The sequence below is a fragment of the Schistocerca serialis genome, chromosome 4 (assembly GCF_023864345.2).
Source record: "Schistocerca serialis cubense isolate TAMUIC-IGC-003099 chromosome 4, iqSchSeri2.2, whole genome shotgun sequence".
NCBI classification, from domain to species: Eukaryota; Metazoa; Arthropoda; class Insecta; order Orthoptera; family Acrididae; genus Schistocerca; species Schistocerca serialis.
This window is the reverse complement of record NC_064641.1, coordinates 950,935,602-950,960,894: the sequence shown is the minus strand read 5'-3', so window position 1 is coordinate 950,960,894 and position 25,293 is coordinate 950,935,602. Positions and strand designations below refer to the sequence as shown.

General features: G+C 46.1%; 1 protein-coding gene across 3 annotated transcripts in view; it reads left to right on the top strand.

Annotated features, from left to right (window-relative positions):
• Positions 1 to 25,293, top strand: part of LOC126473607 (collagen alpha-1(XV) chain-like) — a 960,439-nt gene that overhangs the window by 406,868 nt on the left and 528,278 nt on the right. For all 3 annotated transcript variants that reach the window (XM_050100770.1, XM_050100771.1, XM_050100769.1), the window contains exon 3: positions 23,626 to 23,697. In XM_050100770.1, coding sequence (XP_049956727.1) covers positions 23,626 to 23,697 — 72 coding nt within the window. The remainder of the gene's footprint in view (positions 1 to 23,625; positions 23,698 to 25,293) is intronic.

Below are 25,293 nucleotides of genomic sequence, written 5' to 3'. Positions count from 1 at the left end.
TAAGAAAGGTACTTAGACGAATTATCGGTCGAATCTGTGAAAGAGGAAGATGGAGGAGGAGATACAACCATGAGTTGTATACCATATACAAAGACCAACCCATGAGAAGGATAGTGAAATCATGCAGACTGAGGTGGGCAGGACATGTGGCATGTCATGGATGATACAGAAGTACCAAAAAGAGTATTACAAGGAAAGCCAGGAGGGCAAAGAGGGCGTAAGCAGAGAGGACGTGGTCGGCCAACAGCCAGATGGGAAGATAGAGTCATCGAAGATCTTAGGAAGATGGGCTATAGAAACTAGAGAGTATTTGCAAAGGACCGAGATGGATGGAAGGAAATTGTAGAAGAGGCCAAGGCTCATCATGAGCTGTAGAGCCAAGAAAGAAGAAGTGCAGCAGTTCGACGTGGCCTGGACTCAACAAGACGTTGGAAGTCCCCTGCAGAAATATTGAGCCGTCCATAATTGCGGAAGTGTTGCCGGTGCAGGATTTTGTGCACGAACTGACCTCTCGGTTATGTCTCATAAATTTTCCACGGGAATCATGTCGGGCGATCTGGATCATTCACTCGATTGTCCAGAATCTTCTTGAAACGAGTCGCCAACAACTGTGACCCAGTGAAATGGAGCATTGTCGTCCATAAAAATTCGACCGTTGGATGGGTAGGTGAAAAGCATGACTGTCTGCGAATGGTCGCCAAGAACCCGAACGTAACGAGGACCCTGTCCAACCCATGTAAACACAGCCCACACCATCATGGAGCCATCATCAGATTGCACAGTGCGTGCCTTGTTGGCAACCTGGGTTTGGCTTCGCGGGATGTATGTCGCACTCGAACCCCACCATCAGCTCTTACCAACTGAAATCGGGACTCGTCTGACCAGGCCACGGTTTTCCAGTCGTCCAGTGTCCAACCGATACGGTCTTAGCAGAGGCACTCGCTTCAGTCGTCTGCTGCCACGGCGCATTAACGGTAAATTTCGCCGCACTGTCCAAACGGACATGTTCCTCATACATCCCACGTTTATTTCTGCGGTTATTTCACGCAGTGTTGCTTCTCTGTTAGGACGGAAAACTCTACGCAAACGCCGCTGCTCTCGATCGACCACTGCGTTGTCCGTGGTGAGAGGTACTACCTGAAATTTTATATTCTAGATGCACTGTTGACACTGTGGTTCTCGGAATACTCGATTCCCCGACGCTTTCCGAAATGGAAAGCCCCATCCGTCTAGCCCGAAGTACCATTCCGCGTTCAAAGTCTGCTAATCCGTGTACTGCGGCCGTAATCACGTCGGGTGGGCAACATTTTCACATGAAACGCCTGAGTACAAATGGCGGTTCCACTAATGCGCTGACCTTTTGTATACTGTGTGCGCGACACTGCACCCACGTGCACATGGGCACATCACCAGCCCGTCATTTTTGACACCTTTGTGTAAATCGGTCGGTAAAAAGACGACTGTAACCGACACTGAAAGAATTTGCAGAGTAACACTGAGACGTGTCGGTCGGGGAAAGGACTGACGCCTTTCGAGCTGTCGTCCCAGCACGACGTCTGGAAATGCAACGATGCATTTCGTGCCTTGCTGGAAGCCTCCAAGCTCAGCATACAGCGACGTTCTGTTACCTGCCACACGTTTCAAAAATGATTCAAATGGCTGTGAGCACTATGGGACTTAACTACTGAGGTCATTAGTCCCCTACAACTTAGAACTACTAAAACCCAACTAACCTAAGGACATCACACACATCCATGCCCGAGGCAGGACTCGAACCTGCGACCGTAGCGGTCGCGCGGTTGAAGACTGTAGCGCCTAGAACCGCTCGGCCACCCCGGCCGGCGCCACACGTTTCATCTTGCCATACCGCTGTAAGTGTTCGTGTCTACCCACTGTGCTAATGTTTAATCTAAAATAGTTTCGGCGTTCGTTTGTCTTTATTCCTCACACTATCCATCATTATGGTATTGCAACAACGTCTCCGATAGATCATTTCAATTGCATGGAACTTCTCTTTTATTTTCTCTGTCCGTGTCCACGCTGCTGCCCCACATGGCACAGTGGTTTCCACAAAAAACTTAACTAGCCGCCGAAGAGTAAGTTTAAAGATACTGTCATCCAATAGTACCTTACGTAACTGCTTAATTACGACCTTTTCTTTCATTATTTTAACTCATGTGAGGTTCCACTTTTTAATTATTCGCATCCCGTATTGTAAGCCATACTCTTCTTCTCTTGTTACGATAATCGGTTTTTTGAAGATTCATGTCCGTATCCTACTCGTTGGGTGTCCACTAATTTTCTTAATGCGTACATCGTGTGCTCTTTATCCTCAGCTAGCATTACTTTCTCGCGCAAAAACAGCACATGGTGTGCATTCTCGTTTCCTACTCCTATGCTTTAAAATTTCCTTCTCCAGTTTTTAAGGATGTACTTAGTAGACAGGGTGTTCGCAGTTCCTATTACGGACTTCTAGTGGTCGTAGAGAGGACTTGATAGATGAAACACATGGCTGGCAATGTGTCGCTTCTGTCTCAAATACTTTTGAAGACTGGTTCACTTTTAGATCTCCCGCGCCACGAAACGCACACAGCGGAGACCGCGAGCTGTGACGCGTGCGCTCTGCGGAACTGCGCGGCGCGGCCGGTGTTTGGAGTGCCGTTGGCTGCCACGTGGCGAACGACTCCCCCGCACCACAGCGGAGGGCGCGGTGCATCCGCAGACTCTTGCACTGGTTGCTTCCTCCCAGTTGCGGGCGCACCGGATTCTCGCCGCCGTTGTAGCAGTCGGACCAAAGTAGTGTGAGACGTCATAACTGCATCAAGGGCTGTGACGGCGGCGCCTTCTCCTGAGTTGGTGTGCGTACCGTGGAGCGAGAACTTTGAAAGGGATCCCATCTTCAGATTTATTTTACATCCAAACGGACAAGAGTTGCTTACCAAAACTACTAAAGTGCGCGTCATTTACGAGGGCGGCCGAGTTTAGGTTTGTTTTGCGCATATGACGTCACGAAACGCAGTCAGCCAATGAACAGAGAACGATGTTGCCAAAGCTCGACTGCAGTGCAGAGCACGGACGAGTGTCTTCAGTTTTAGAAACGTTCAGTCGTAAATAAAGTAATTGGACAAAAGCAATGTCTTGATAGCAGAATTTCTTTTATACAAAGTTCGTAAAAAGCATTCTTTATACCAATTGCTTCATATTCTATTAATTAGTTAAACCAAACAAGCAATAAGCCTCCTAATTCAGGCAATAGCAAGGAAAGGTGTTTGTATGATTCTCACTAACCGCTTTTTCGCAATAAAGAACAGCGGCAACTGTTCATTTCATATTGTACTTCGACGAAACGTAATTCATAGTCATACCAAAAGTGTTTGTCGGTATTTTGCGTGATAGTTTAAAGTCCTCCAGGAGGCCTATTACATGACGAGCTGCGTTAGCCTAATGGTCTCAGAGAGCCGGTTGGCCTCTGTAATAAAAAAACTGAGTGGAGGGATAAAACACAGAACTTGAACAGGATGTCTTGCGACGTCCGCAATGACCAAACACAACGATCAATAACGAACAAAAAAAGAAAAAAAATGGTTAAAGTGTTTGGCTGCTAACCGAAAGGTTCCGAGTTCTAGCCTTGATCGGTGCTACATTTTTCTTTATTTAAAAACAATATCGAAGGGTCTTAATTCACAAATTTTATTCGTTCGAATGTAATTTTTTGAAATTTCTAGTGGCAACTAAAATCGACCATACGGTAAGTATACGCTATGGACTTTTTCCTCTGCAAACTCTTCAAAATTTCGTGCAATTGTTTACTACATTTAATGCTGCACAATAACTGCGTTGAACATCGAAACAAAATTAAGTCATTTATGGGGGGAAGGTATCAGTCAAGAAGATGTGTAAAAATCAAATTTTTGGGCCAAATAGTTTTTGTGAAATCGAATGATAAGTGTGTCAAATCAGTCGGAACACCACGTGTCTGCACAGGCGTGCAGTGCAGTGATGACAAAATCGCGCACAGCGCGGAATGCGGGGAGCACGTCTCCGTAGCAGCGAAAGGGTCAATGCGGCCGTGGTTGCTTTACTTCATAAACTGCGAACCGCCAAGATAAAAGAATTTAACTATAACCCCCTGTACAACTTCTAGGACGTAGAAGCCTGTAAGAGGAGTTGTGAACACCCTGTGTATGTTCTTCAGGATTGTCATCCGTAACTTGGGTGTTTGTCAGTCTGGTCCCGTGCAAAACCGGTCACGGACAGGTTCGCCGGAGCAGGAAGCGCCGTTGTGCCCTGGGGCGCCTCCGCACATACCTCCCTGAAGATACGCGCCGCCCTCTAAATCGTCGCTTCTTGCGCGACCAGCTGGCAGCGGGCGCTGCGCTCCTATCGCGATGGCCCTCGCCGCGGCAGACGAACAATCGAGCATTAAGCGCGGCCGGGGAACCTATCCGCCCTGTTCCGAAGCTACCGTGCGGCGCGCTATTTAGATAGCGGTCCGTCCGACAAAAACAGAGCGGGCCCAAAACGCGGGCCGCCCGCCCCCGCTGCAGTCGTATCGTCGGCGGCCATCACAGCCCTGGCCCGCTACCTGCCGGGTACACCCCAAACACGCGCTCCCGGAAACCGCCTGAAATATGTGCCACCCCTTTGCGGATAACGGGCCGGTATCTTGGCAGGGAGTGACACGAAAATGTTAACGGCTGTCGCCTCCGATACAGCCTGGCGTGACCGGGGACACGTAGCGTGCCGAAGGACGCCTGTTTCCATCACTTAACTGGGGCCCCGTCGCCATCTCAGAATACACACCCAGGGTGTTAACGACAGGTACGCCGCGGCAGTAACCCCAGCAGCTCACGGTGACCTTACAGTTGAATGCTGGCCTACGTTGTCACCTTTAGCACCTGAACTGAAACGGGAGTGCTATATTTCAATTTATTTTTAGTTCTATTTTTGATTCGTTGAACCTAGCAATACTAGCTCTGAGCGCTATGAGACCTAACTTCAGAGGTCATCAGTCCCCTAGAACTTAGAACTACTTAAACCTAACTAACCTAAGGACATTACACACATCCATGCCCGAGGCAGCATTCGAACCAGCGACCGTAATGGTCGCGCGGTTCCAGACTGTAGGGCCTAGAACCGCTCGGCCACCCCGGCCGGCTAGCAATACTAGCATCTCCTGCGTATAACCAGCCATGTGCCAACCTACATATTATTGCTCCTTACGCTGATCGTGATAATATGGCTTCAAGTTAAATTAATTTGCAGCATTATCAAACATTTATTGATTTATATAATGCAGGAAGAGAAAACGTAAACATAGTCGTTCATGGGGAGTACAGCAATAAAGATAATTTGCAGGAATACAGATTTAAACAATGAGCACCAGCAGCGGTGGATGTGAGAAAAGGAATGGGAACAGATAGAAGCACAAAATCTTGAAGATAGGAGAAACGTAAGGAAGTAGGCGCGTAAATGGGAGAAGGTTGGAGCATTTGCTACACTGCTTGACAAAGGGAAAATTGGCCACATACGTTAAGTTTTGGTAAAACGCATTGTAAGGAGGACAGAAGGAAGCGTTTGGGCTGCTTCTTTAAAGCAAGACGGCACTGAATTGTGCACAGGTAGTTTGTTTCAGTGGCGGAGGTTGCGAATGTTTTCATTTGTGGATGAGCACACCTAGAGTGTGCTTCGAGGAGGTACGTGATGTGTGTTGCGAGGTGTCCGGCTGCACCGCGCCATAGCGAGGTGATCCTGCGCCTTTGGCGGAACAGCCAAACATGCGCCGTCCCCTCACTCTCCCTCCCCCCAAAAACGCGGTTTTGCAATTTTTTCTACACAGCTTAAGGAAATTTTTTTGTTATTTTAAGCGTAGATTTAACAATATAATGTTAGTTAAATGCGCTATCTAGATGAAACATAAGTATACAAGAAGTTAAATGTAACATCGTAGCAAATAAATAACAAATGGCGTAACTTGTTAAAACAGTTTGCACTAAAACATAATCTGTGTCTTATTGTTCATGGCAGCTACTATACACTGATTTATAACAAAGGGGTACAATATGGGAAGCGAAAGGCTGTTTACAACTTGTACAGAAACCAGACCGCAGTTACAAGAGACGGGGGGCACGAAAGGGAACCATTGGTTGAGGAGGGAGTGAAACAGGGCTGTAGCCTGTCCCCAAAGTTATTCAACCTGTACATTGAGCAAACAGTGAAGGAATCAAAAGAAAAACTTGGAGTATGTATTTCAGATCATGGAGAAGAAACAGAAACTTTGAGATTTTCCGATTACACTGTATTTCTGTCAGAGGCAGCTTGTTAAACGGAGTAGACACTGTCTCGAAAGGAGATGCAGAAAAGCAAAACAAGAATAATGAAATGTACTCGAATTAAATCAGATGACGCTCAGGAAATTACATTTAGAAACGAGACACTTATAGTGGTAGATGAGTTTTGCTATTTTGGCACCAAATTAACTGATGACGGCCGACAGAGTGTTTCTAAAATGTATACTGGCAATGGCTAGAAAAGCGTTTCTCAAGAGGACAAATTTAGTAACATCGAGTATAGATTTAAGCGTCAGGAAGTCCTTTCTGAAAGTATTTGTAAGGAGTGTAACGATGTATGGAAGTGAGACGTGGACGGTCAGATACCCTCTGACAAGCCAAAACATTATGATCACTGACTGCCAACTAGGACGCTGGATGCCGTCTGGTGGCGTTGATGTGCACGTGACGCGGTAACAGATGTATGTAAGCGGAGCAGACATGCACGGGGGTCACCTTAACGAAGCAAGTCGAATGTTCGCGTGCTACTGTCGTTAGCATCTACAGAAAGAGGTAAAAGGCCAGTGAAAGTATCACTAGGCGCTAAGTGGTTGCACGTGCACGACTTTTCACAGAACGTGGGGTTCAGAGGTTTGTCTGCTCTGTAAAGTAGGTATATGGGTGATGTGTGGCATCTCTGCTGAAAGAGCACGATGCTGGTGCATGCGAAAGAGTTTCGGAGCACAACGTTCAACGTACATTGCTGAACATGGAGCTTCGTAGCAGACCATCCCTACGTGTCCACATGTTGACCCAACGACATCGTCAATTCGCAGTGGTCACGGGACCATCGGGATTCGACCGTCGATCAATGGAAATTTGTCGGCTCTTTCGGCGAATCACATTTTTGCTACACTAGGTCGAGGGTCGTCTCCACAAACGCCGACATCGAGATGAACTGCGGCTCGAAACGTGCAGCGCACCACGGACGCAGGCTGATGGGAGCAGTATTATGCCGCGGGAGACATTCTCTTGTTCTTGCATGAGACCTGTGGTAGTAACCGAAGACACGCTGACAGCTGCGAACCACGTGTATCCCTTCATGCTTGAAGTCTGCTACGACGGCGGTCACGTCTTCCAGCAGTATAACAGCCCGTGTCTCGGAGCCAGAAAACTGTGCTACAGTGGTTTGAGGAGCGTTATAGTGAACTCACGTTGATGTTTCGGCGACCAAATTCGCGTGATGTAAATTCTGTGGAACCTATTTGTGTCGCTATTGGGTGCCATCACCGCGTACGCAAATCAGCGGATCGTTATCTACGCGAATCACATGACCTCTGCGTAGACACTTAATGCCACATACCTTCACAAACCTACCAACAAACTGTCGGACCCCTGACACGCAGAATCATCGATGTATTTCGTTCCAAAGACGGACAAACAAGATAGTAAGCAGGTGGTCCCAATGTTCTGGCTCATGAGTGTAGAGTTAAGTACTAGCAAGTCTTTTCTGAAACTGTTTGTATGTAGTGTTACCACAGCATGGACGATAAACAGTTTAGACAAGAAGAAAATGAAGCTTTTGAAATGTGGTGCTACAGAAGAATGACGACGATTAGATGGGTAGATCACAGAACTAATGAGAAGCAAGAATAGAGTTGGATACAAAAGAAATTCGTGGCACAACGTGACTGGAAGAAGGGATCCGTTGATAGGATACGTTCTGAGACATCGAGGGATCATCGATTTAGAACTGGAGGAAAATGTGGGGGCTAAAAATCGTACAGGAAGAAAAAGATGTGAATACAGTAACCATATCCAGAAAGATGTAAATTGCAGTAGTTAGTCAGAGTTGAAGAGGCTTGTACAGGATATAATAGGACGGAGAACTGCATCAATCCAGTCTTCGGACTGAAGACAGTAGCAACAACAACAACAATAGCTTAATGAAGAAGAGATTTTATTTGCTCTTCATATATTACTAATAGTACATAAATTATTAACTGTAAATAAGAAAAAAGAGGCTTTCGTTAACCGCTGAAAACACATTCGTTTCTAAGACGTGTGTTTCTATTGTAGTTTTACTTTCCATTTCCTTGCTTTGAGCGAGGCAAACTCTTTGATTGTGTCAACGAGAAATTTACCAGCTGTGTCCTATTCTTACGACGAAATAGCTGAGTTTAACGATCTGCTTCACCTATACTGGACCTTAACTATTTTTTATCACCTTTAATTTTCTGAAACTGCTTTGACAAGATACTTCAGTCAAAATCCTGAGAGCTATTTCGGTGTTTCGATAACAGATACTTGGAAGAAAAAAATCGTTACAATATCCTAATGGCATGATGTGCCAGTGCTCTTCATCATTTGGAAAGCCGCTGTTTCGTTAACTAGCTCTGCTTTATCGGTGTTTCTTCTATATTTGGCCCAAAAATCTGCTACATATTTTCCAAAATAAGATACCGAGCTTTTATTTATGGCGTTCCTGTGTGTGTGCACGAGCAGCTTTTCTGTGTACAGCACCATCATCCGCGAAAAGCTTCACGACACTGTCGACGTTACGCATTAGGTCATTTATACGAGGGCTATTTCTTTTTTCTCAACCTCTGATCGGCCGCGGAATGGAATCAACAGTGAAAATTAAAAATATTTAATTTGGAACATTTAGCTACAACGTCCAGTTACTTCTGTACGTAGTCGTACTCCGACTAAGAGATTTGTCGTAACATGGTGCCGACTTTCCAGTTACCTCGTCGCAGAAGCCAGCCGCATGTGGTTTCCGCGAATTCCCTACGTTGGTTTGTGGCTCGTTGTCTGCACGAAAATGCTGCTTTTATAGCCAGAGAAGAAAACCAGAGGGAGCCACGTCCGGGCCTTACGGTGGGTGACCAAACTCTTCCCATTAAAAACGCTGTAGCAGCGTCTTCATTGCACCTCCAGTGTGCAAAATATGGTTCAAATGGCTGTGCGCACTATGGGACTTAACATCTGAGGTCATCAGTCCCCCTACCGAGCGAGGTGGCGCAGTGGTTAGACACTGGACTCGAATTCGGGAGGACGACGGTTCAATCCCGCGTCTGGCCATCCTGATTCAGGTTTTCCGTGATTTCCCTAAATCACTCCAGGTAAATGCCGGGATGGTTCCTCTGAAAGGGCACGGCCGACTTCCTTCCCCATCCTTCCCTAATACGATGAGACCGATGACCACGCTGTCTGGTCTCCTTCCCCAACCAACCAACCAACCAACCATCAGTCCCCTAGACTTAGAACTACTTAAACCTAACTAACCTAAGGACATCACACACGTCGATGCTGAGGCAGGATTCGAACCTGCGACCGTAGCAGTCCCGCGGTTCCGGACTGCAGTGCCTAAAACCGCACGGCAGTTACGGGTTAGTTCTCAACATCTTACGCGACATATTGAAAGTGACAAACACTGAAAAAGCATGCCAGACCGACACTGCAGAAGAAATGTTGCGGCAGTGTTAACCAAATGGAGTTGCCTGCTTCGTCAGGCTAATTACCGTGGGCGAGCGGTGGGTCTCCGAGAAAAACCGTCAAAACGAGCAGTGAAAATATGTGGATTGACCGCCCCTGGAAGGTCCAATCATCATCGGGCACACGATATAGAGTGTTTTTGGGACTGCCGTTGTGTGGTGTTAACAGATTATGTCCGGACGTGACAAACTACCACAGCAGCACCTCGTAACGAGGCTACTGGGTGCAGTCAAGACTGAAGGGCGTGGGTAGTTCACTAAAGGCTGCGTTTTTTTCCACGAGAGCGCAACTGTTCGTACTCTGCAATTTTTACGGCCTCCTGTGTATTATACTGACATGGCACCCGGTGACTCCTTCTTCTTTCTTCACATGTAGAGCCCATTGCATTACAGGCATTTACAGAAGGACGACTGCCAGAGGCAGGATTCGAACCTGCGACCGTAGCAGCAGCGCGGTGCCGGGCTGAAGCGCGTAGAACCACTGGTCCATAGCGGCCGGCTGCAGTGTGCAGCAGAGAATTGTCACGATGAAGGAAACTCACGACAGTTACGTTATGGGGGCTGCATGGAATCAAGCGACACCCATTTTAAAGGATTTCTTAACATCTATACGTGCCCATTGTGCGCTCACAACTGAAAACTGCGACATGACACGATTGACGGGCATACTACAGGCACTATGCAATACATCTGGGCAGAGCTTCACTGGGTTTTCATTGTGGTTTTCATTTCACGGCCGATCAGATCTTGGAAAAAAAAAAATAGCTCACATATTGTGACATTCAGTACACTCGTATTTCTTTTCTTAGGCAGCAGTGCTTTAGAGTTGAGATCACTAACATTATTCTGTCACTGGGCCCTGCACTCACGCATTAAACTCTACCTCCTCGGCTTTCTTGAGACTCCGCGACTCGCGACCGTGTGCAGAAACGGCCAGCAGCGTGCGCCCGGGTAGTTCTGCGTCACCTTTCTCCCGGCGCCTTCCGCCGTGTGTCAGCTCGGGGGCAGATGGATGAATGTAGCTGCTCCGCCGGCTGTTACCGGAGCCCGCTGTGTCAGATAGCGAGGCGCACAATGAGCTGGGGGCTCCTCCGTCAGGGCCGCACTTTAATTAAGTCATTCGGCCGTGAGATGGGCCCCGGTGATCCGGTTCCCCTCGGGCACATTACAGTTTCCCGTTCAGAACGATCCACCTTCCTGCGGTAAACTAATTACGTTCAGAGTTATAGCAGATAGGTTTAAGGTAATAGTAACCAGAATTTATATCTCATCAGAAATGAAAAATTGTATCCCCATTATTTCATGTAAGAAAGGCCTTGAAATCAGACTCATCACATTCACGAGGTCTTGTTACAATACAGAGGTACTGTTTCGTACTCCTGGGAATGCCTGTTGGCGTAAAATCATTCTCTTCTGGCTAGTTACCGACACCAACATGTTTATTAATTTTTTAGTTCATTCTCTGTTTGTAGGATCACCTGCGGTTGCTGTAAAACTCCACGACGTACCATGAGTCCCTATACCCACTGGCTGTAATATAGACACTTTTGTAGACGTACTGGTCGTATGGTAGACACTTTTCCAGGCATACTGTACGAATCATAGGCACTTTTTATAGTTATTATGGGTACAACCCTCACATAAAGAAAAATATGAAATGGACATTTGTCCGAAAAATTGTTCGTTTTTGAGATGTTAATTTAAGTAAACTTTCAATGTTAGAAGACAGACCGAAGCGAGTCAAACAAACGTTTATATGAATCGTAGATTTAGAGAGAGTTTTTGGCAGTGTTGACTGGCTCTCTCTCTTAGTGCTATGGGACCTAACATCTAAGATCATCAGTCCCCTAGACTTAGAACTACACTCCTGGAAATTGAAATAAGAACACCGTGAATTCATTGTCCCAGGAAGGGGAAACTTTATTGACACATTCCTGGGGTCAGATACATCACATGATCACACTGACAGAACCACAGGCACATAGACACAGGCAACAGAGCATGCACAATGTCGGCACTAGTACAGTGTATATCCACCTTTCGCAGCAATGCAGGCTGCTATTCTCCCATGGAGACGATCGTAGAGATGCTGGATGTAGTCCTGTGGAACGGCTTGCCATGCCATTTCCACCTGGCGCCTCAGTTGGACCAGCGTTCGTGCTGGACGTGCAGACCGCGTGAGACGACGCTTCATCCAGTCCCAAACGTGCTCAATGGGGGACAGATCCGGAGATGTTGCTGGCCAGGGTAGTTGAGTTAAACCTTCTAGAGCACGTTGGGTGGCACGGGATACATGCGGACGTGCATTGTCCTGTTGGAACAGCAAGTTCCCTTGCCGGTCTAGGAATGGTAGAACGATGGGTTCGATGACGGTTTGGATGTACCGTGCACTATTCAGTGTCCCCTCGACGATCACCAGTGGTGTACGGCCAGTGTAGGAGATCGCTCCCCACACCATGATGCCGGGTGTTGGCCCTGTGTGCCTCGGTCGTATGCAATCCTGATTGTGGCGCTCACCTGCACGGCGCCAAACACGCATACGACCATCATTGGCACCAAGGCAGAAGCGACTCTCATCGCTGAAGACGACACGTCTCCATTCGTCCCTCCATTCACGGCTGTCGCGACACCACTGGAGGCGGGCTGCACGATGTTGGGGCGTGAGCGGAAGACGGCCTAACGGTGTGCGGGACCGTAGCCCAGCTTCATGGAGACGGTTGCGAATGGTCCTCGGCGATACCCCAGGAGCAACAGTGTCCCTAATTTGCTGGGAAGTGGCGGTGCGGTCCCCTACGGCACTGCGTAGGATCCTACGGTCTTGGCGTGCATCCGTGCGTCGCTGCGGTCCGGTCCCAGGACGACGGGCACGTGCACCTTCCGCCGACCACTGGCGACAACATCGATGTACTGTGGAGACCTCACGCCCCACGTGTTGAGCAATTCGGCGGTACGTCCACCCGGCCTCCCGCATGCCCACTATACGCCCTCGCTCAAAGTCCGTCAACTGCACATACGGTTCACGTCCACGCTGTCGCGGCATGCTACCAGTGTTAAAGACTGCGATGGAGCTCCGTATGCCACGGCAAACTGGCTGACACTGACGGCGGCGGTGCACAAATGCTGCGCAGCTAGCGCCATTCGACGGCCAACACCGCGGTTCCTGGTGTGTCCGCTGTGCCGTGCTTGTGATCATTGCTTGTACAGCCCTCTCGCAGTGTCCGGAGCAAGTATGGTGGGTCTGACACACCGGTGTCAATGTGTTCTTTTTTCCATTTCCAGGAGTGTACTTAAACCCAACTAACCTAAGGACATCACACACATCCATGCCCGAGGCACGATTCGAACCTGCGACCGTAGCAGCAGCGCGGTTCCGAACTGAAGTGCCTAGAACCACTCGGCCACAGCGGCCGGCAGTCTTGACTGGAATGGGCTCTTTGAAACCGTGAAGGTAGGAGGGGTAAAATACAGGGAGCGGAAAGTTTGTACCAGTTGTGCAGAAAGCAGGATGCAGTTATAAGAGTCAGAGGATTTGAAAGGGAAACAGTGCTTGAAATAACGGTGAGGTATGGTTGTAGCCTCTCGGCGATGCTGTGCAGTCTGTACATTGAGCAAGCAGTAAAGAAATGGGGGTTAAAGTTCGGGGAGAAGGAATAAAATCTTTTTAAGTCTTGTCGATGACACTGTAATTTTTTTCAGAGAGAGAAAAGAAGATGTTAGAGCGGCTGAACGGAATGGGTGCTGGCTTGAAAAGAGATTGCAAGATGAAAATCAACAAAACTTGATGAACGGTAATGGAATACAGTGGAATTAAAGCAGGCGATGCTAAGGGATTTAGTTTAGGAAAGGAAACACTAAAAATAGTAGATGAGTTTTGCCATTTGGACAGGAAAATAACTGACGATCCCGACGTAGAAAGGATATAAAATGCAGACTGACAGTAACAAGGAATGCGTTCGTCAAAATGAGCAACTTGTCAACATAGAATGCAAACTTAAGTGTCAGCAAATCTTTTCTGTACGGAGCGTAGCCTTTTGAGGAAGTGGAGAAGAGAAGAATAGAAGCTTTCTAAATGTGGTGCTACATAAGACTGTTGAAAGTTGGATAGGTAGATGGAATAACTAAAGGGAAGGTACAGAATAAAAAAAAAAAATGTTCAAATGGCTCTGAGCACTATGGGACTGAGGTCATCAATCCCCTAGAACTTAGAACTACTTAAACCTAACTAACCTAAGGACATCACACACACCCATTCCCGAGGCAGGATTCGAACCTGGGACCGTAGCGGTCGCGCGGTTCCAGATTGTAGCGCACAGAACCGCTCGGCCACCCCGGCCGGCGGTACAGAATCGAATTGGTTCAGTAATACTCAAACCGGTCATCACCTACCTTCTGTAGAATGCGTTCAGTGGCACCTGTGTGTAATACGGTGCATACTGACGAGTCATAGAGTCGAGTGATCCAGTTGGGCGATCAGTCGGCACTCGGGAGGCGTGTCTGTTCAGAGGTAGAGTACAACCAAGCCCCACCGACGATTACGTATTTCTTTTTGAACTACTGTAGCCATTTGAATGGGTTCGCAGTGTGAGCCAGAGGTAGGCTGGAAGGACGTATCGACCGATTGCCGCACATGTTGGGCATGGTGTATCGCTGGCGTGTCGCTGCTTTCCACAGTTGTCTGTGGAACGTTGCCACACCTGTAGATAAGGCTCCAGACGTCCGCATAGGTCAGACTCACTTCAAGATAGGCTTACTGCGCGAGCAGCGTTGGTCAACGGAATATTATCCAGGAACGAAATCCCGGCACATGTTGCACCTGTGGTGTAGTCAGGGACCACTGGAAACAGTCCACTTGCAGCTGGATTAAGATCACCTGTCGCTACAAAGAACGACTACTCTCGTGTCGTGAAACGGATGGTGTTTTCAGTGATGGCAGCGGGTCCTGTCTGTACGTGAGTGACGGATGTGGATCTGGTGAGGTGCCTATTGGTGAGTGCGCTCGCCCACGACACACTGGATTCATGGTGTGGGCGACAACTCATGGTCACATTTGCTGTTTCTGCGGGGTAAAGTAACCGTGCGCGGTACGCTGGACAGGCTGTCCAGCTACTGCCATTTCTTTGACAAGAAAGTGGTGTGCCTTTTCAGCAGGACAGAACACGTTCTCACACGGCTGGCGCGACGCAGCCCACTCTTCGTGGTGTACAATTTCCCTGGCTAGTAAAATCACCAAATCTCTCCCCAACTGATTACGCAAAGGGACATAATGATGCGGGAACTTATTTTTTCTGCAGGTACTGCAAGAACGATTCCCGAATCGCAATAAAAGACTCAAGATGGTTGGGAAAATGCCACATGGCACTTTCATCATCGTTTACATGCGAGAGTACACTTTTGCGCTGCCACCAGGGGATAGACTGTGTACTTATGCGACTGTTTTGGGCATTTTTTATTGTGACCTGCGTATTTCATTTGGTCTGAATGCCTTAACACATACTCCTACAATGATGAACTACTTGTCACGTCTTTTTGTCAATAAAATGGCCTTGTCCTGGAGCGTGTTGCATTTCTTCCCAACACTTTAGTGTGTTTCCTGGGTAAATTCTGCATTACCTTTTCAATCAATCCGATTTATTAACCACATAAATACTAAGAACTCCGAGCACCCTAGTACATGTTTGAATTCCTTCACTGACCTCGGAAAGCATCAGCGCTACCAATCGTTCATCAACCTGAGTTGAAATATATGTTTTTTACGATTGCTGGAGAGGCAAAAATTCTCTTTCTTACTTGGAGCAGACCTCATATGAAAGTCGTTTTAGTCCATTTGTTCGCATTGTAATGGTCAGTATAGCAATAAAATCGCAGATACAGTTTCTCTTTCACTTCTTCTTGCCTTGCCTGCTCCCAGTACTTTTCCTCTGGTTACTTCTTCCTTCGCCAAGATACCTGAATACCTGAGAACATGATTGGTTGATGTACTTTCGTGCCAGAGGTCTCGTCCGTGTGACGAAACAACAAGTTTCAAGGCACGAAAAAAGTGAGCGTAGCTAGCTAAAAAATTGCTGCGAGAGAAATTGATAGCAACAGTTGCCAGTGAAACGACACCGGGGAGATGGCTCCCATATTTCCGAGGCCTAATACGGGGGTAATGTCACAGGGCTATCCGACTCGCGTGCTCATCGTTTGTCAACCTGCGTCCTCCATTTTCCTGATTACGTCACAGTGGGAGGCTAGTGCTTACGCACCGAGATATCGACTGCTCCTGGTTGCTACGATGGACGGACGTTCTTGTCAGCAGGTTGATGGCCAACCTTGTAAGAGTGGCAGGGACGTCTCAGCGTCATTTTTGTGTAAATGAGACACTATGACCGTACCGAGGTGCCGTTACTAAGACGTTAAACTGCGCGCTCGGAAACAACGAACTGCACTTTAGGAGGAGAAAATTCTCACGGAGAATTTGCCAAGTGTTTCAATTGCACGGCTACATGATCATCGCTTGAGCTGCTAGTTTGACGAACGACGAGGAACAGCAAGTAGCACTTCTACTATAATTTACAAACCATCACGAACGCTAGAACATTGTAAAAGTTGGCCACCGTTTTCATATCTCAGGCAACGTACTACGGATTTTCAAATCGGATTTAGATGTGTAACAAAGAAGAAGTGTTAAACAGATCCAACCGAGAAAGTGTCGCACTGAAATACTGGCACCCTAACACAAAGTTTATCGTCACGGTGAACAGTAAGTCAATGCAAACAATGATAATAATAAATCAATAAACACAAATGAGAATACTTCTATATTACAGCCGCATTGTTAACAATGAGAAGAGAACGGGGATCGTGGCGGCCATAAGCTGTTCCCCGGAACAGTCTCATCATTCGTCTGATACAGCAGGGGAAATAATGAGAACATCACATTAGCATCGCTGTATCAGCTCCCCAGTACAGGAGTAGTACCCGTACAGTTTTCATCCACCGAAATACAGGTGGACGAACTTTGGGCATGCCTGCAAAGAATAGAAATCTGTCTCGAGGAAACATTTCATCTTTGACTTCAAAACAGGTGTTGTTTTAGAACTACCTTCGGTTCTTACGGAAGGTAATCGAAAATGGACATGCACTGTTTCCCTGAACTATGGTTAGGAGCGCGTTTGTCATTTTACACAGTGCGCAGTGTCAACAAGAAAACTAGCGAGGGAACAGACAGATTGAAATTTCAGCGAGAGTCCCCAATTTGTTAAATAGACGCTTACTTGATGGGTGTGAATCAGCACTGCATATGGTTTCGTTTTCAGGCGTAAATGTCTATCGCCCCTGAAAAGGTGACAAGACGACTTAAACAATTATTGTCCAACTGAAAGAAAAACAGCCCTCGGTCACTATTTTTAACGAATTAACCTGGTTTCAACACTGTTAGGAGTGTCTTCTTCAGAATTTGAAACAAAGAATGGTCTATATTATATAACATGGTCACAGAATAATGACCATGTTATAGAATATAGACCATTTTTTGTTTTAAATTCTGAAGCAGACCCTCCTAGCAGTGTTGAAACCAGGTTAATTTGTTAAAAATAGTGACCGAGGGCTGTTTTTCTTTCAATTGTAACTATTCATAGTCTCTGAACGTGCAGCCATGTACAAAATTTTGCAATTATTGTCCAATTTTCTTATTGATATCTTGTTCAAAAATTTTTGGAAAGGTAAGGTATTCGAGAGTAGTCTCACTCTTAAGTGGAAACAGTTTACTTCGTATATCGCGGTTTGGCTTCCAGAAGGGTTGCTCGACTAAGAAAACTGTTTATACATTCACTCATCAAATCGTACAAGCCTTAAATAATAAAATATTGTCAGTTGCCATTTTTTGTGATCTTTCCAAGGCATTCAACTTTGTACATCGCGATGCTCTCTCAGAAAAACTCACGTTTCATGGGAGTGATGGCTTTATGCACGGCTGCTTTGCATCATACCTAAGAAACAGGATGTGAAATGTCGTGCTGAATAATTCAATTACTAACGGAAGGGTAGACAATTTTAATGACTGGGGAGAAATCACGAACGGAGTCTCACAGGGTTCAATTTTGAGTCCACTCTTATTCCTTATACGTGTGAATGGCATTCTTCTTAACATTCAAGATGCAGATACAATTGATGCTTTTGCTGTAAAATAATAGTGTACTTTTGTTGAAACAACTTTTGCTGCTGATTGTCACAATCTATTAAATTTGCATAGTGCAATACGCGTTCCGGCAAGTAATTTCCGCTGTCAAGAGTTTTCAAATTTTAATTGCTTGTACTAGTTGTCGACTTTGTCGTGCTAGCTGTGTGTGTGTGTGTGTGTGTGTGTGTGTGTGTGGTGCTATGGCGTTCCGGAATATTCACAGAAGTGGGAAAACGTGAACAATTGATATTTCGTGCCATACATTTATCATCACTTACACCGATCCATACTCTGTCAAAATGGAAACATAAACAAACAAACAAGACACTGCGACAGAAGTTTACAGTTTGTTAACAAATCACTGATGCTACTTTCTCAATGTAGGGAAATGATTAATAATGTAAAGAAAATTAGTATATTATATTATTATTACACGCTTCCTTTCTCTACACAACAGTTTTTTTTTTTTTTTTTTTTTTTTGTATTTCGCTTTCACGCAGGTATTTTTCTTCTAAAATCTCCATTTCTTCACCTCCACTTACTATATCTTGTTTTTTAAAGCTCAGTTCTAATTCCTAAATTGGTGTCATTTGACGTGAGACTATAAGCTCATGTCGTATGCCTTTTATGTGTAAAAGCACCTTCGTGCTGCAAACACTTGGTGTAGACATTCCGGCCAGCTTGTGGAACATGGATAATTCCCGGCACGCCATTTAATAGAGCCGAGCGTCTGTAAACGGTTGACTGCCAATGATTATACTGTCTGCCAATGACTACACTGTGTAGTTAGAAGTTATTTCTGCTGCAAATTTTTCAATCCAGTCATTGCTGTACGTTTTGAAAACGTCTGCAATATTTTCTGATAATTCTTTATACTATGGTGTAACAAATTAAGTAGCTTGAAAATATGCCTGAAATTCAGGCACCAACGTATCGAAAAGAAACTAGAACAATTTAACAATGTAACCATAAAACAGGGTGTAACTGAAAGCAAAGACTGAACGGATAGCAGGAGATTTAAACAGAACAGTGAAAATAGCAAGGAATGCTTTTGCTAAGCTAAATAAGGATTTTAAAAAAGTCCCGGTACGTTAAGACTGTGTGCTGGACTGGGACTTGAACCGGCGACCTATCGAGCAGGGCGCCTAACGACCGGTTTATCCAGTACCGACTCGCGAGTTTCAGCTGTCAAACAGCTTCGGAAATAGAGCGCGGAGTAAAAGATTCATTCTGGACGTAGTGTTTTTGAAATTAAGTCTCCGAAGACTCTGGAAAAGGGAAGTCCACAATCGGCGTGTACTGATTTGACCGTTTTCGTTTTGGGGAGTGAGTCAGTGGCTTCCGATGAGAAAACTATTCAAAAGATGCGGGTTTTCCGGCGAGTGGAAGTCGACAGTAACTGGAAGGGACAGGAAAAGCAAAACACTGGAGTCGTGAACAGACTGTAGTGGAGGGTGCGCTCTTGGCTGCCATCTGGCGGCTGGAACGGCCACCCGACACCAGTTGCAAGTTGCCTCTCTGACAGCTGCCAGGGACGACAAAAGTTTGGTTGTATTTCACACAATTATCGACCAAATTTAAAATGCTGTCATAGTCAACTCATCGAGAGGTGTAATCTTAAGTGAAAGGTGTAACACAGTAAGACAAATATTCAAGTTAGAGATAGTGTGTATCACTTGCAACGAACTTTACACACGATTTCAAACCTTGTTAAAACTTCTTTCCGCTGACACTTAACACAGAATAGTGAAAGGAAAAAAGTTAATCACTTTTTCTGTTCATGTAGTAAGACTTCAGCATCAAGCGCGATGCTTTAATTTATTATTCTGATCGCAAACATATTTCACAGACAGTATCATCATACAGCCGAAAGTACTTGTACGAGACGTAACGCAAGAGATATGACATCAAACAAGTTGCGAGATGCGTGAAAAAAAGCGGAGCGCATATAACCTAGATTCTGTTTATCTGTGGTGTCGTAGATTCTTCTTTTTCCCCATCCTGACTCGAGCACAAACTACCCCCTTAAGGGGGGGTAGAACGTCAAACGGGCCGACTTGGAGCAGGAGAGGCACCACAGGACATTTTATTTTCTACTGTCTATACTTTTACAAATAAATTCATAAAACTTTGTCAGCATGACCAGGAAGGATCCAGGATTCACACTCATAGCAGTGGAAGTGCAAAAACAACAAAATAATTTTTTTTTAGATATGAAATTTCATCATTTTTTCACTTACTGTTGGCTGCATTTGTTGCTATAGGTACATTTTTCTTCACAAGTAAGAGAGATTCTTGGATGAATTTTGTACAGCATACAAACCATACTTACAGGTGTATGAAACTCTAGAATTTTCCAAATCTATTAAAAAATGTGGTAAAAATTGAGATACTTAAATACAAAATTTGATTTTTTCTAAACATAAAGTTTAAAACGTAACAGCTCATTCATTTTTTCATAAATTAAATAGATTCTAGAGTTTCAGACACCTGTGAGTATGGTTTGTATGATGTGCAAAATTCATCAAACAGTCTCTCTTACTTATGAAGAAAAGTGTACCTATAGCAACAAATGCAGCCAATAGTAAGTGAAAAAATGATGAAATTTCACATGTAAAACAAAAATCATTTTGTTATGTTTTTAAATTTCCGCTGCTACGAGTGTGAATCCTGTTTCCTTCGTGGTCATGCTGACAAAGTTTTATGAATTTACTTGTAAAAGTATAGCCAGTGGAAATTAAAACGTCCTGTGGTGCGTCTCCTGCCCCAAGTCGGCCCGTTTGACGTCCTCCCCCCGTAAGATGTGGGAAGTATCATCAGACTCGATCGCGTCAGTGTAGTAGAATCGTCAGCGGCTTCACCTGCAACGTGACCATTCCGTTTCATACTCCTAGAACTTTTTCTTATTACTTTGTTTCCCTAGCGTTTATCCCGTCTAGTTTATTTCATCATTTATCTTCGAGACGGGATGCCGTACGAGGCGTCACAGTCGTCAGAGTAACTTGGGGGAGGGCAGTCTTGTGCGCCATCGGTCTGTGAGTAATGTGCACTCGGTTCCGTTTGCGGTCGTACTGTAACTGTTTTTGTACCGTATTGTCTGGGATGGAATTTGGGAACCAGCTCACCATTTGCCTAAACGAGCGTGGAGAACCGCCTGAATACCACTCTTGCGCTGGCCGGTGTACCAGACCGCGGCCGTTAATTTCCCGCACGGATACTGCGTGATACCCTACAGTTTGTCAGAGACTGGCACAAGTTGACTGATTCCGGCTGCGTCTCACCGACGCTTCCGTCGTAGAGGCTACTTTTCCCGTGCCGGTAGCAGTGCGCTCCCGATACGGCGTCCCCGCCTGTGGACTAGAGATGGGTAGTTCGCGAACGAACTGGTGCAAAGGAACGGTTCACCAAGATGAAAGGAGCGAGGAACGAATTCCAAGGAACGATCGGTTCATACTTCACTTCGGTCGCGGCGGTCTACTTATAGTTCCCTTGAACGAGGAACGATCGGTTCATAGTTCACTTCGGCCGCGGCGGTGTACTTATAGTTCCAGAGAACGAGGAACGATCAGTTCATAGTTCATTTCGGTCGCGGCGGTCACTTCGGCAGTTCTCGTTCCAGCCTCGGTCGCGTGCTCGTCTCAGTCTCCGTCTCCCTTGGCCGCACTCGTCGTTCTTCGCATGACCACCTGTCTCAGTTCCGCTGCCGACTGCTTCTAGTTAGTTCAGTATCCAGTTGTTCGTTTCGTTCACTGCAGTCGCCAATTTTACATGTGTTCCAAACTGTTCTTCCACTTGGTTCTGGCTATTCAGCGTCCACGACCGGTATTCAAAAAGTATTTTATAGTTACGTTAATTACATAAAAATTAAGTTGCACATAATAGGTACGTCTTTTCAGGTAACAAAAGGGCATATCAGCTCTCTTCATTATATCGATAAACAGCAGAAGACATAACAAGGCAAGTTTTTTGTGTTATTCATATACTTTTTGGTTTCATCGACTTGATTTAGCAACAAACTTTCAATAATTTGCTTAATTTTTACTGTAAGACAATTCATATAAAACGATTTTCGTGTATCTTTCATATACAAAACATTACATTTGTTTCCAATTTGCATTACCTGCTAGTTTGGTTTCTTTGGGAAAAAAGTGGGTTGTGGGTCATTTTGGTTCAGTAGGAAAAGCGGTGGCTCTCCATTTGAAAAGACATAGATTGCCATAAAATCGTATTCACTTATTATCTGAAAAACATTTGTTCAGAAGGAGCTTTCAAACCAAAAACTTTACTACTGCGAACTTAATTATTATTATTATTGCTGCATGAACTTTAATAATGCAACATAGAAAGCTAATTTTTACTAAGCGTGTCACGCAAGTATGATAAGAAAACCACATTTTATTTTATGCTTCCATAAAGTCTACTTCGCCTACGAACTCAGAGACAGCGTGAAGTATATATAGGGTGTAAACGATTATTGTTTACAACGTAGCGTAGCTATGTAGTGGAAGTCGAAACGAAGAATTTAATACAAGACATTTGTGGTCTATTAAGTTGGGAAACAGGTACCAACAGGTTTACAAGGCTACATGTGCTAGAGCCCATGCGAGTCGCGTGAGATTTTCATGTTCTCTTCTCCAGCTCTCTACACATCGTCATCGATTGTTTCGCCATTGTTGCTTGCATTTCTTCACTGCCTAATTATTACATGTTTGTCTGTCTGTTTGTTGTATCTGCTCGTAACGGGCAACACGTCGTCCGTAATTGGCGAGCAGTCTGTACTCGGGGCCGGTTTTCCGTGCGCCACCCTATATTATTTCCCTGCGATCAGCCACACAACGCTACAGTTGGCTAAACGAGAAGAGGTTCTGCAGAATCACAGAAATTACTTCTAAAAATGTGTAAGAATTCTGTAATGAATGAAAACTCTATACTCCAGGGGGTAGGCAAGTGCCCTCCGTCCTTCAGTCACCTACACTACTAGTTTTCAGTTTTTCATAAGAAGCATATACCAAGCACAAATGAACGGTGAACGAGTAAAAATGAACGGATCCCAAAAAAGAACGATCAGCAGTGAACTAGTTCCCAAGGATGATCGAGTTTGCCCATCTCTACTGCGGACGCGACCGTGTGCGCCGCGCTACCAGCTGAGGCTGCTCTGGCCGGCGGCCGGTATTTAGCGTCGCGGAGGCGCGACGGTGGCGCCGCGGCGCGGGGGAGGGCCGCAGCGTCGGCTATAAGCGCCGCCGGCCGCCGGCCCGTGGCAGTCAGGCGCTCGACGTCCGCCGTCTGGGAGGCGGGCTTCCCCACACGCGCGCTCTCCACACGCGAGGCGGCACGCGGCTAGCGGACGCGAGTCACAGCACACTGTAATACTGCTGTTGTAGGACTCGCGTCGTACAGTTGTAAACAGTGCGCGCCGGAGGAAAGTACGCGTGCCTTCGTTCACACACACACAATTAAAATTGTATAGCCTCGGCATGGCAGTAATAGACGCTTAGCAGACACCGAGCACGAGAACTGGTGACAGTAGCCAGCCGGTCGGCGGCCACAGGGGATGCGAGTGGCAGCGGCGCGCGTTGCGCTAGGGCAGTGAGGCGCAGGTGCAGGTGCAGGCGCAACAGGTGGCCGCTGGCTGCTGCGTGGGCGTGGCGCGGCCGCCGCCATGTTGACTCACCTGGTGCTCTTCCTCACTGTGCAGGGCGCGCTGCAAGAGCTCAAGCTGTACGGCAACCCGGCACTCGCCGAGGTCCAGTGCGACAACTCCTTCCAGGTGAGTGGCACGCTGCCTGCTGCCCTCTGCCCGCTGCAGTCCGCAGGTAAGTCGCCCAGCCTCACATGTTTCTCTGCTTCACGCGACTCCCCTCCCTCTCAACTGGCCTAAAGACTACCCCGTGCGACAGGGGACAGTGGCTGGATTGAAGAAAAGTAAGGCCATACCGCCTTTACCACAGCCATTCGTGTTTTATGAATTTTGGCCACCAAACCGAGATGCCAGTTTCACTTTTCATTACAGCTTAAGTTTGAAGCACTAGTCGATTTTATAAATCTGGCTGAGATTACATTGCTTCGCGAGTGGAGTACCTAGTAGCTTGTTAGAAACACCACTCGAGTCCCATCCAACTTTCATGCCCAATCACATCAGTACCGTCTATTCACCAAATATCGTATAGTCTGAAACCTCCCCTGAGAAAAATTTATGAATGATTGTGCTGATAAACCCCTTACGTTATTTCATTTTGAAACTGCTGAGCAAAACTGAACGTGCACAGACATTTCTCTCTTTACTTATTCAGATCATCAATAAACTGACACACAACATTTTTAGCACGACGCAATCTGACTTTCAACAATCCCTACAAAAGAATGGCCCTGACTAACAATAATCTATACCTTTCATGAATCACTTACCCCACAAAAATCTTCGTTACTCGAACTACTGCAATACAGCGAGCGCCAATACTGCCAGCTCAATAAAAGATTCTAACTACTAAAGTCACTAACTACTGATAGGCATAGTTAGCAAATGAAAGATTTTGATACAGAACAAACAATGTATTTACCTTAATAGTGTTCAAAAGTCATAATATATATATCAGTTCATGACATCCAGTCTCTCAAATTTACTGTCTCTGATGGACACACATCCAGATCATCCGCTCTGAAAACTCCGCCATCTCTCTCCCCACATCCACCACTCCTGGCGGCTCACCTCCAACTGCGCAACGCTACGCGCTGTTAACATCCAGCTGCCCAACACTACAATAGAGAATATTTCAACAATGCAAACCACATGCAGACTGCACACAGCACAGCCAGTGATTTTCATACAGATCGCTACGTGGCGTTACCAATATAAAGACCTAAGCAGCCTATTTACAAGTCTTCATTTCTTGATCTGATTCGACTCTGAGCTATCTCCTTATGCTGTGACAGGTGTCATCGAAGACGATCAACTCAGTACAGTGGACCACCAGTTTTTTTACACACTCGGAGGAGGTGGCGGTAAACGATCCGCACAGGTGTTTCGAGCAGAGGCCGGGACGAGTGCAGATTTGAACGGAGTCAGGTGGCTCCTACAGTCAGCGCCTTGGGCGACTACCCATGTCTGCAGCATCCCCACAGTGATCTCGCAAATAGGCGCCTGTAAAACTGCCAGTCGATTGTCACTGAGATGCGCAGCCTGAAGTACAGGGTTCAGCGTCAGAAAAAAGTGGCCCACGGACACGCCACAACATGCACTTCCCTAGCAGTGCGAGTAGTTTCATTCGGACCTCATAACCACGAATAATTTGCCTGCATACGCATCTAACTGTCATTTTTAAGTTCCGAACATACTCTTGCACAAGCTCGCTTTCTGCCTCGTGCT